Consider the following 11,601-nt stretch of genomic DNA (forward strand, 5'->3'; position numbering starts at 1 on the left):
AAATTTCTATGTTTTAAAAAATCACAATAAATTATATTTTAGATTTTCCTCCTCTTCTATCTTATCTTAATTGGTCGAAATTATTTAGATTTTAGTTAAAATTAGTCAAAATTATTTAGATTTTAGTCATAAATTATATACCAAAAATGTTACACTAGTAGCTTATTTATTTATTTATTTTTTTTTTAGAAAATCAATTAAAACGGGCCGAAAGTAATTTTGAATAGAATAAAGAAAAATAATAAAAACATGAAATTCGATTTTCACTGAGGGCAATTAAGTTTATATTCAAAATAGGTGAAGTCTCGATATAAGTGAGAACGAATTTGAATAATGAAAGCAAGCAAATTTGGAGTTAGATAGAACTTTGGCTAAAGCCAACCAAATAAGTGGTCTTACTATCGGTTCAGTCGAAGGACTTACCTTATGTATGAAGACACGTGTTCAGTGTCCCTTGCACATGTCATTTATGCTTTATGTTATATGATGATGTGTAATGATGTTGTATGATGATGTGATGACGTGATAATCTTATATGATGATGTGATATGATGACATGACATGATGATGTGCTATGATGGCATGATGATGTAAGATGTATGATGTATGATGTATGATGATGAGAGAACTTATTATAACGTTATTCCATATTAAGATGATGTACATGTATTAAATGCGATGGTGCATTATGACGACGATTTTTCTAAGAAACAAACCTATTAATGTTAATGATGATAATCGTATGAAAGTCAATGCATGGATGTTACTTAGAGTAATATATGGACGAGTATAGAACTGTGTCATAAAGATGAAAACTATAAGGACCTCATGCATTTTGCGTGTACATAAACATCGGATTACTTCCCCATTTATGATGATGAGTACGTACGCATATACTATGATGATGATGATGATAATGATCATTTTTGCGTGTACATAAACATCGGATTACTTCCCCATTTATGATGATGAGTACGTACGCATATACTATGATGATGATGATGATAATGATCATGCCTCGCATGACACTCAAGGGTCTGCTGACCTTCGGACGTCGCTACAGATAACTAGCTCGACTATGAAGGGTTTAGGGGGTGCGAATAGCCTGGGGGTCCACGCTCGCACGTGTGGGTTATGTGTAGGGTAAAAGCAAGACACCCATGTACTATTAACGACAATATTGCTAGTACAGACCATGACACGTGCATAGGATAATAATATTTCATTTTCTTAAACTTAGGATAATATAAAGTGTTTTTACCTTAATGTTTTAATTGTTACCGTTACTATTTTGAAAATATCTCGAACTTAAAAAAAAAAAACCCTTGAAATTTAAAAATTTATATTTATATTTTTCGAAATCTACGAACGTTCATATAAATATATATTTGAAATATTAAAATTTAAAAAGTAAATTTAAAAAAAAAATTAAGAATATTTGTGAGAGTTTTGAGCACAGAAGACCGAACTGCTTCTCAAACTCCGAAAATCTCAGATCGGAGAATGGTTCAGATAAGGCAAAGATCTTCAGTCGCAGCATCAAATTCCGGCGGAATCGACGACTCGCCGGAATTTCTTCCATCCGAGAAACCCAAATCTCAAACCTATGATGATTTCTGTTCTACTAACAAGCTCTTTGTGCTCTGCTTGGCATTTCGGTTCGCAAATGCGCTTTTATTGCAGACTTATTTCAATCCAGATGAACACTGGCAAGCCCTTGAAGTTGCCCACCGCATCGCCTTCGGGTAACGTTTCTCCTTCTTGTGATCCTCCTCTCCTTGTTACTAATCTCCTTTCCGCTTCTAATTTTCCTGATTTCTGGGCTGTAATTTCTTGATGAAATAGCTTGACGAAGCTATAATTCAATGATGAGTATCCATTTTGTAGGTATGGTCATCTGACATGGGAATGGAAGAGGGGAATTCGTAGCTACTTCCATCCTTTGCCGTTTGCTTGTCTTTATAAATTACTTGCTATACTCGGCCTTGATACTCCATTGTTCATGGTAAATTATTCAACTATGTATGATCTAGTAAACCTGTTTGATTGGCTGTGGCAAATTGAATTGTGAAATTTTCTTTACCATGCTTTATAGATTAAAGCTCCCAGGCTATTGGAATCCATATTCTCCGCTGTTGGTGATTTTTACTTTTACAAACTCTCCTCTGCCCTCTTTGGTGATTATGTTGCAAAATGGGCTGTATCCTTCTGTTGGTGGATGACATATATTTATAATCTTGAAAGAAGAGAAATACATTGTGATTGATAGACAAAATATACTTAACTCTACTTCAGCTGTTTTCCCAGCTCACAAACTGGTTTATGTTCTTCTGCTTCAATCGAACTCTATCGAACAGCTTAGAGACCGTTCTTACACTTGTCAGCTTGTATTATTGGCCTTGTATAAGAGTTGCTCCCACTAGATTTTCTAAGGTTTGGAGGAAGATGGCTTTGTTTATGGCAGCATTATCGTGTGCTGTTCGCCCAACTAGTGCGATTACTTGGCTGTATGTTGGTATGCTTGAGCTGTTTTCAGCACGTGATCGACTAAGGTTTATTTTCTTAGAGGCTGCTCCTATTGGGTATGTACCAAATCTCCTAATTATTATAACTTATAACATGTTTAACTTCTTGTTCTTGGTTCTTGAATAGGTATGGCTTTTTTCCCTGTCTTTACTATCATTTTCTTTGAACTTCATTTTTAGAATTAGTGATGTAAAAACCAAGATGTCAAGCAGTTATAGAACAAAAGTTGTTATCATTGGTTAATCATTCAAATCATGTCTATAAAATTGAGCGGTGTTTTATCTAATGGGTGCAAATTGATGAAATTAATCAAGGAAAAACCTAGGGATGTGAATTTAGGTGGCCAAGTTAGGATATATGTTGATACAAAGCCAACCTTTTGATTTCCTTCTGTCTGGAATAAATTTTGATGGTTGCACATTCAACTTCTGGAAGTGTTGCAAGACCATTTTTTCTTCTTGGTGTCGCTTCATCATTTATAGAGGAAAATTTCCATACTAAGCTAGTACTTCTGAAGTTTGATAATCCCATGATTGAAAAGAAATATAACCCTGTTTTCACTTTCACCTCTTGAATAATTTGAAAGTTGGAGTAAGTTAAAAATCTGCCAAGTTAGCGGTGAACAGTGGTAATAAATCATGACCAATCAAGGTTTTTTTTTTTTTTTGTTTTCCTATCATATCCTCTTGCCATTATATTTACACATATAGTTCACTCTGATCTTCTACCATGTGTAAGTGTAATAATAGCATCGATTAAGAAAAGTTCAAAGGGAGGAGACTGAGTATTGCATAATTCACCGTCTCCCTTTGAGTATCCATTGATACAGGATTTTGTGGTTTTTCATTATTTTTAATTGATAACAGTTGGAGCCTTCTGTTCTGATCTTTTAAGTCCCCTTTTGTTGGGTTTGACCGGTGTTTATGCATGCCCTTTCTTTTGTATTTTTTAGTGGGTTCCTTTGGCTGCATTTGATAATTTTTTAACAAAATGTAGTTCTTAAAAACTTGTTTTTGGTTTTGGAATTTGACTATGATTTCAAACGTTTATAATGAAAGATCAAAACCATTGTAAAGATCTTAGGTAAGTTAATAAGAATGGTGTTGTATGAATGGCGGATGGAGATTTTATTGGCTGCCCCTTTATATTCGTTCCTAAACCGATGAGATGATTGTTCTCCCCATTTATTTTCCTGGATAGACCAAATGCCGTTTCGGGTCGATTAATTTGCATGGCACTCTGTCGAATATTTAGGAGATTCTCGCACTCGTTTTCTTGAACTCTCTTAAGATTTCAGAGTATCTAAATCTCTCTTTATCCCTCAAATTTGTTATACCAGGTCGTTGGTTCTTGGGATTACATTTCTGTTGGATAGATTAATGTATGGCTCCTGGGTATTTGTCCCTCTTAATTTTCTGAAGTTCAATGTCCTTTCCTCTGGTGGAGATTTTTATGGAACTCACAAATGGCACTGGTACTTCACCCAGGGCTTTACTGCCATGCTCTTCAGTTTCATTCCATTTTCCATTTCTGGCATCATTTCCTCAAAAAAATGGAAACTCACAGGTCTTATCATCTGGGTTCTAGGAGTTCATAGTCTACTTGGCCATAAAGAATTCAGGTATCTCTTTCACACTATTGAAAACACCCAACCTATATCAATTTGGCATTGGTTTGAAGTATGTGTTCGTTTTCTTTTAACTTTGTTACTGACAGGTTTGTCCTTCCCATTCTTCCAATAGCATTGATGTTTTCGGGCTATTCGTTAGCCGCCCTTAGATATCCTGCTTCTCCGAATGGTAAAAGGGAAAAATCGCGAGACGTCCACAGTAAACGTCCTATGAAAATGAAGTTGGCTGTAATATTTTTGCTGGCTACAAATATCCCAATGGGTTTGTACATGAGTTTGGTTCATCAGGTATCTATGTTGGCTAATTAGTAAAAAGAAAAATTCAAAGTTGGTTGTGTTTTTGTTTCTTCTGCTCTATTATCTAACCAGAAGACCTACTGTGCAGAGAGGAACAGAGGATGTAATGAATCATCTGGCTAAAGAAGCCGTGTCTGAGAAAGTCAAAAGCATCCTTTTTCTGATGCCCTGCCATTCGACACCATACTATTCGACTCTGCACCGAAACTTACCAATGCGGTTTCTAGACTGCACACCAAGGTGTGTAAAGCTTTTTTTTTTTTTTCTCTCTCTCTCTTTCAGAAACCATTCATTGGTATGATGAAATGGAATACAAAAGAAGTTCCTATTTGATAATAATCACAAAAAATACATTCACTGGTTAACGAGGATAGATAAACTACGAATACAAAAAAGGAGGAAACAAGTTGCTCCAAGTGCCAAAAGAGAAGTGGATTTCACAAGGGGGGCTGTTCGAGGGTTCTATAGGCCTCAGGGAGATTGTACGGTGTATTTTGTTCGAGGGGAGGATTGTTGAGAGGGAGTCCCACGTTGGCTAATTAAGAGAATGATCATGAGTTTATAAATAAGGAATACATCTCCACTGGTGTGAGCCATTATGGGAAGTAAAATCACGAGAGTTTACGCTCAAAGTGGACAATATCATATCATGGTGGAGATTCTAACATGACTCAGTAGTAGCAGACTCAGTAGTAGCAGAGAGAGATATAAGTGAGTAAGTGACCGGGTCTTGGAAATTCCCATCCAAAGGCATGTTTGCTTAAAAAAATCAGAACCTTAGCCATAAGCACAGCTACTAAAAAGGTGGATTCTCCATCTTTATCATTTCAACACATTTGAATATCATTTAGTTAAATTGTTTCACGTTTATCTAATAGTAGATTTGAGAGGTTGGCTGATTGTGATCGAGAAAGTCAGGTGATATGAACCAATACCTAGAAACTTCCATAACTTAAGGTCCAATTACAAAGACGAGAGCCAGGGATGATTGACAACTTAAATTGCTGTTAGCCTTGTACTTGTAACTATTGTTCATCTGTGATGCTTAAAATGTCCCCATGTATCTTGCAGCGAAGAGAAAGAAATCCCGGTCGAGTCAGACCGTTTCTTGACGAACCCACTTGATTTCGCATCAGAATTTGCTAAAAACTGGACAGAAACGAGTCACATTGTATTGTTTGAATCAGAAGAGAGACCACTGAAGGACTTTCTGAAATCGCATTCTTTCAAGGAGGTTAGAAGTGTTGTATTGTATTTGCTATCCATTACTTAATAATCTTGTGGGATACTTGAGTTGTGTTGTGTGGAATGCAGGATAAAAGGTTCTTCCATGCTCACTTCAAGGTGGACCGTGATCTTCAATCTTCAGTGGTTTTATATGTCTTAACCAACCAATGACTGTTATTCTCAGGCACCTTACCATTTTTTCTCCATGAAGATTGGTTTTCAACTATAGATGATGCCTTTTCTTTTTCCATAGACAAACTTTGTGAGGATGCTAGTGATTTCGAGTTGTACATTCCCATGCCACAACCTTTATTGTTGTTGTTATATGGATCCAATTCATGTTGGCCAAGTTACAAAGAAAACATTACTTTTGTGATGGGAGTTTTCGTGCCTCAGTAGGAAAGAGATATCTCGGGTCTCGAGATTTTTAAAGGAAGAGATATCTCAGGGCTCGAGATTTTTAAAGGAGTTACATATCCTTTCCCAATTTGCTTGAACAAGTCCAGACTTCCAACTCTTAAATTAAGGGATCCACCAAAGTTCTACAAGTTCTTTTGGAAAATGGATTTCTAAATGTCATCCGCTCTGTTTTATTACTTAAGTTTAAGGAATTTGTGGCCTAGTTGATTCGTCAATGTAGTAGATTGATTGATGCACTTTACCAATCTTGTCTTGCTTGCCATAGTTTCCATGGACTTGAAACAATGTGTCGGTATTAAACTTGACAAGTTTGTCTTGCTTGCCATAATTTCCGTGGACTTGAAACAATGTGTCGGTGATTAGAATACCGTGGCATCCTTTTAAGTTACTCATAAGGAGCATTATTATTATTATTATTATTATTATTATTATTATTATTTTACTTAATCCAAATTAAGACTAAATTTACAAAGTAGGTCAACTTTTTTTTTTTTATTATTATTTTTAATTTTTGTAAATAATTTAAGTTCACTCGTAAAACAAATACATCTTAGTTTCTATCTTTAAATTTGAAGATTCTTAAGTCAAATATAAATGGAAATTAATAATTTAATTTTTTTTTAACAAATTATTTCTTTAGTTTCAGACATTCGAGAAAAAATATTAAAAGTTCACAAACAAACACGCATTAATCTATAATAAACAACACATTCTTCGTCAATATAAACAACAAGAAGCAAGAATTGTGTTTAAAAGCTCAATTTGAAAAATATATCGTAACATAGTAGAACATTACCACAGAACCGAAGGCAAATAAACACGAGCAATCAGTTACTATAAAAGTAAAGAAATTCCTCTAGAAGAAAGGATAGATCCTGAAATTTTAAAAAAAAAAAAAAAAAAAAAAATCATAAATCATAATATGCTTCAAAATAGTCCAAATGTATGCATAAAAGTATAAATCATAAACAGTCCAAATGTAAGCTTATAATTCATAAACCATAAGCATAAAACATAAATCATAAGTAAAACATTAAGTGCGTGTGTATTTTCTGAAGAACAACTAATTTTACTTTAACAAGGAAACTCAACTTAATTCCTAATCAAAACTTCTAAGAGAACGGTTGAGATTTGTTACTGTTTCAGTTTGCTTGGTTGGAGGTGCTTGATTGTGCTAAGGCTATGGACGATGAACCGAAGCACAACAATGGGCGTTCGGCATGGCTAACGGCTGGATGTCGATGGGTGAGGCTGAACGGTTGGCATCGGCGTGTATGGCGAATAATTATCAGACAGATTGAATGGCAATGACAGATAGAATCATATCAGACGTCGGTTAATGTAAGAAGGAAAACTCTATTTTCTTTCGAAAAATTGCAAAATTTAAGAGCTAAGCCACTATAGTTCTACCTCAAATTTCAGGGGTAATTTGTATAATTTAGCCTAAAAGAAAACACCCTTAGAAGATCTCAAAGAACTCACAGCCACAATCAAGCATCAAAGGTTTGAGCAAAGACAACAACAACAGGCCATGCAAGGACTCCAAAGGGCACAGAATGCAAAATAAGGACATTGGACATACCTCTGCTCGGCAGATGCTAGAAACTATGAAGCTTTCCCATCACCAGGAGAGCACTAAGCAAACAACTGCGTCAACTTAAAGTTAAATTGCATCAAAATTCAAGTGCATCATTAAGAAGGAAAAGGGATGACAGTTTTGCACAATGCCCTCAGATCTCATAGCTTAGCTCCTCATTGACAATGTTTGCATTTGATTTGCGTACTAGCCTCTACTCATCTCCAACCACAATAAAAGAAAAGAATGGAAATGGAAAAGGCTTTATATATATATATATATATATGTATTTGCATGTGTGTGTTTCCAGAGAGAGAGAGAGAGAGAGAGAAAGAGATAGTAGTGGTTGAGGGCAAAAGCTAGCATTAGAAATCAAAGCAATTGCTCCAAAGCACGAGTTTTTCCATCATTGGGCAGGGGCAATTTTAAGATGCTAGAGGAAATTATAAGCTCTAAATGATATCAGGCATATTTTGTGTAACGGTCCAAGACCCCACGGGCTTTCCGTCCCGAGTTTTCTTTTAAAACGCGTCTGGTAGGGAGAGGTTTCCACACCCTAAAGAATGCTTCGTTCTCTTCCCCAACTGATGTGGGATCTCATATTTGGCTACTCCGTAATCATTATCAATATTAATCATCATCAACATACTAATTTAATATCTAAACTATCCTAATAATACTCTAATAGCATTCCTATCAACGAAATAGCTTTCTTCACCAGAATACTTTTTAAAACAAACCAACATGTATAGAAGTTAAACAAAAAAAAGGAAAGAAATTAACATCAGGTATGCCCCCCTTGAAGAAAATGGATTAGTTTGATTGAAGTTGTCTTTCAAGATCAAACTAAAAATACAACATTACGAGGTCGTTTAGAATAATTTTTAAAACAGTGTTTCTAATTGATAAACACAATTCAAAAATAGATTAATGTAAAATCTGACAAGAACAACAGTTCAAGATGCCCTCAGATCTCATTTATTTATCATTTCTAGATAGACTGTTCATTCATTACTAGCCTCTACACATCCTTAACCACTCATTAAGAAAAGAAGAAACAAACAAAGCAAATGGATGGATTATAGATGGATATGTGTGTAGATATATATATATATATATATATATATATATATATAGAGAGAGAGAGAGAGAGAGAGAGAGAGAGAGAGAGATTATGTATGTGCTGGTTAATGGCAAAGGCTAGTAATAAAGATCATTAGTAACTGCTCCAATCGGAGTATTCCATCATCGGGCAGATGTAATTTTTAAAGCAAAGCAAGTATTTTGAGTCTCAAAAATAAAATATTTCATAAGTTGCTCCTTGAACTTCAAAACTCAATGTTCCTAGACTTTTCATCATCCATTTGAGATTCCATTCCATATTTGTTGGAGAGGGGAACGAAGCATTCTATATAAGGGTGTAGAAACCTCTCCCTAGCAGAGGCGTTTTAAAAATTTCGAAAGAGAAAACCCAAAGAGGACAATATTTGTTAGCGGTGGGCTTGGGCGGTTACAATCTAACATCCCTCTAAAAAAACAACTCGAATTAAAAAACGAATAGCAAGCCATTATTTAGACTAATCATCACTTCAAAGCTAACTCGTGCAAGCTGAGAAAAAAACAGTAAAAAAATTCTGTGCAACTTTAAGAGCAGAGACTGTGTACAAGATCCCCTCAGCCAAAAATTGATTTTCATCACTACCTCTACACAGATTAATACCTCTAGAAACGAGTTTTACATGATTGGGCAGTGGGCATGTGCAGTTTTCTGATAAACAGGGGAAGAAAGACGAACACTAAGATCAATAATCAGGATACTAAAGCAAGCAAAGCAAATTCCAGATCACAGTTGTTACAAATGAGAATCATTTAGAACTTGTATTATTAATAAGAACACAATCCCTTTTACATGTAAAAAATTAAAACATAAAGATACAAACCATTTCATAGAATTTAGAGCAAATAACAGGAGAAGAAAACTAATCCACAGAATTTAGGGCTCTTATTCAACAGCATGCAATTCATCCAAAAAATACCATCTTGAAATTAGAAACAGATTCAAACAACAGATGCATAAATCCCTAAGAAGAAAAAGACTAATATCAAATATATAAACAAATGAAAAACAAACGAGTTTAGACGTATAAGATTTAGCTTCCTAAGCAGCATTCCCCTCATAATAAAAAAGCCCAGTACAAATATTATTCGTAATACCCCAAATAGATAATACTAGATCCTAATCAACTGCATAAAACGTATAAATAGAAGAAAATCTTGATAGAACTGGATATTAAGCATGACCCACAAAAACAAAAAACAAAACATGAACGATCAAAGAATCAGAGTGCTTATTACTAAAGAAAGCGGCCATGCATGGAGCCAAAAATGAAATTTAAGGCACACCCAAAAAGATTTGAGGTGAAATAGTTAGAGATAAGCACACAAATAAAGGAAACCCTCAGATCTGATAGCTTGAACTGAATGACACACGGAATAAAGGAAATGGGGTTCATCAAAATCCCCTACTAACAGTCAGGATCGGAGGCAGTGAAGGAGAATGAAGGCTGACTAACGATGAACAAGGAGGGTTTGATCTTCTCTCCAAACTTCACCACCTCAAGTTATCGTAAAAAAGGAGCTATTGGTAAAAACATTTTTTTTTTCACTTCCTATGAATGTAATGTCAGCCTGAAAATAAGAAATAACTTTAGAAATTAAATTAAATTAAAATGATTCTTTTAGTCTAAATTTAAAAACCTATCTGATGAGGTTTTATGATAGAATTATTTAAGATAATGTTTTTTTCTTTAATTATAAAAATTTTAAATAAATAATTTATTCAATATAAAGAAAACATAAATAAAAATACTCAATTCTCGGGAAAAACAAACATATTTTATCCGGAAATCATAAAATTCATGAACTCCGCTGAAGATTCAAAAATTTCAATTGGGAATCATGAATTTCTACTCGAATTTGACCAAAATTCGTATGATTTCATTGTAATTGATTGAGATTAAAGTGTTTTTGTTTTCCAATTTTGTAAGATTTTTGTTCATACCATGTTCTCTTATGCGTAAAACCTAGAACAACAAAACCAAGAACAAAGGGAACGAAGTAGAATTGAGCCCTCAGATCTCATAGCTTTAACAGAATCATACACAGTATTAAAGCAAACGGCGTTCGTTCATCAAAAGCCTTTACCAACAGTGACGTGTGTGCGATTTCATGTATGGATTGAATGAAAGAGGATATGGAGATGAGTAAAGGCTAAGGACGAACAGAGCCATCTGCAACCGATCAATAGATAGTGTTTTTTCCATCATTGGGCGAAAATGAAGTTACCGATCTCAAGAAGCAAAGCAAAAATGGAAAAGAAAAACGAAACCCTAAGAATTCACAGCCACAATCATCAAACATCAAAAGTCGAAACAGAAGAAGAAGACGATGGCGAAGCACAAAAGAGATTGGAAGGGCGGAACCATACCCTGGATTTTATAGAGAGCTCTGAAGTGCACGATCCGCCATGGATTTCGCCATGAACTGCGAGAGAGGCGGGGCTGAAATCTGTGGACAAGCCATAGCGCATCGTGGCTTGCAACTGTTAGACTGAAAATGAAGGCCCAACATCATTGCTATGGGCCTGGATCATTAAACAACAACCGATTTGATATCAAAAATATAGTCACCATGTTCTTGCACATATTAACAACAACAACGTTATGAACCAAACCGAGTGGCTCGTAGACCGTTATCGAGGTCTAGTGAGACGGTATCTAGACGTTTCGACTTCGTTCGTGTAACAATATTGCGATTCCACAACATTTTGTTAAAAACACGAGCTAATTACAAATTCCCGTGCTGACGAGAGATGGAAATGGTTCGAAGTATGTATGAAGTTCATATGTGTTTATGGTCACGATGA

General features: G+C 35.1%; 1 protein-coding gene and 1 long non-coding RNA gene across 2 annotated transcripts; one reads left to right on the top strand and one right to left on the bottom strand.

The window, feature by feature from the left end:
• Positions 1–1,427: 1,427 nt before the first annotated feature.
• LOC111796814 (Alg9-like mannosyltransferase family) lies at positions 1,428–6,180 on the top strand. Its single transcript, XM_023679580.2, has 9 exons — positions 1,428–1,745; positions 1,888–2,005; positions 2,096–2,200; positions 2,296–2,582; positions 3,866–4,147; positions 4,243–4,444; positions 4,542–4,693; positions 5,525–5,687; positions 5,768–6,180. The coding sequence occupies exons 1-9, from the start codon at positions 1,504–1,506 to the stop codon at positions 5,849–5,851; spliced, it is 1,635 nt and encodes a 544-aa protein (XP_023535348.1). The 5' UTR covers positions 1,428–1,503; the 3' UTR covers positions 5,852–6,180.
• Positions 6,181–7,023: 843 nt separating this feature from the next.
• Positions 7,024–11,308, bottom strand: LOC111796816 (uncharacterized). The gene is made up of 2 exons (XR_015421419.1): positions 7,683–11,308; positions 7,024–7,351 (listed from the first exon to the last, which is right to left on the bottom strand). It is a non-coding gene; the product is annotated as an uncharacterized LOC111796816 (long non-coding RNA).
• Between the last annotated feature and the right edge of the window lie 293 nt (positions 11,309–11,601).

The sequence above is a fragment of the Cucurbita pepo genome, chromosome 6, assembly GCF_057944985.1.
Source record: "Cucurbita pepo subsp. pepo isolate OVF chromosome 6, ASM5794498v1, whole genome shotgun sequence".
In the NCBI taxonomy this organism is placed as follows: domain Eukaryota; kingdom Viridiplantae; phylum Streptophyta; class Magnoliopsida; order Cucurbitales; family Cucurbitaceae; genus Cucurbita; species Cucurbita pepo.

What these genes read in the sequence shown, in the direction of transcription:
- LOC111796814 (XM_023679580.2), top strand. Translation starts at nt 1,504, where the DNA reads ATGGTTCAGATAAGGCAAAGATCTTCAGTCGCAGCATCAAATTCCGGC. An exon ending in CTTGGCCATAAAGAATTCAG is followed by an intron (nt 4,148 to 4,242) that starts GTATCTCTTTCA and finishes TGTTACTGACAG; the next exon opens with GTTTGTCCTTCCCATTCTTC. An exon ending in AATCGCATTCTTTCAAGGAG is followed by an intron (nt 5,688 to 5,767) that starts GTTAGAAGTGTT and finishes TGTGGAATGCAG; the next exon opens with GATAAAAGGTTCTTCCATGC.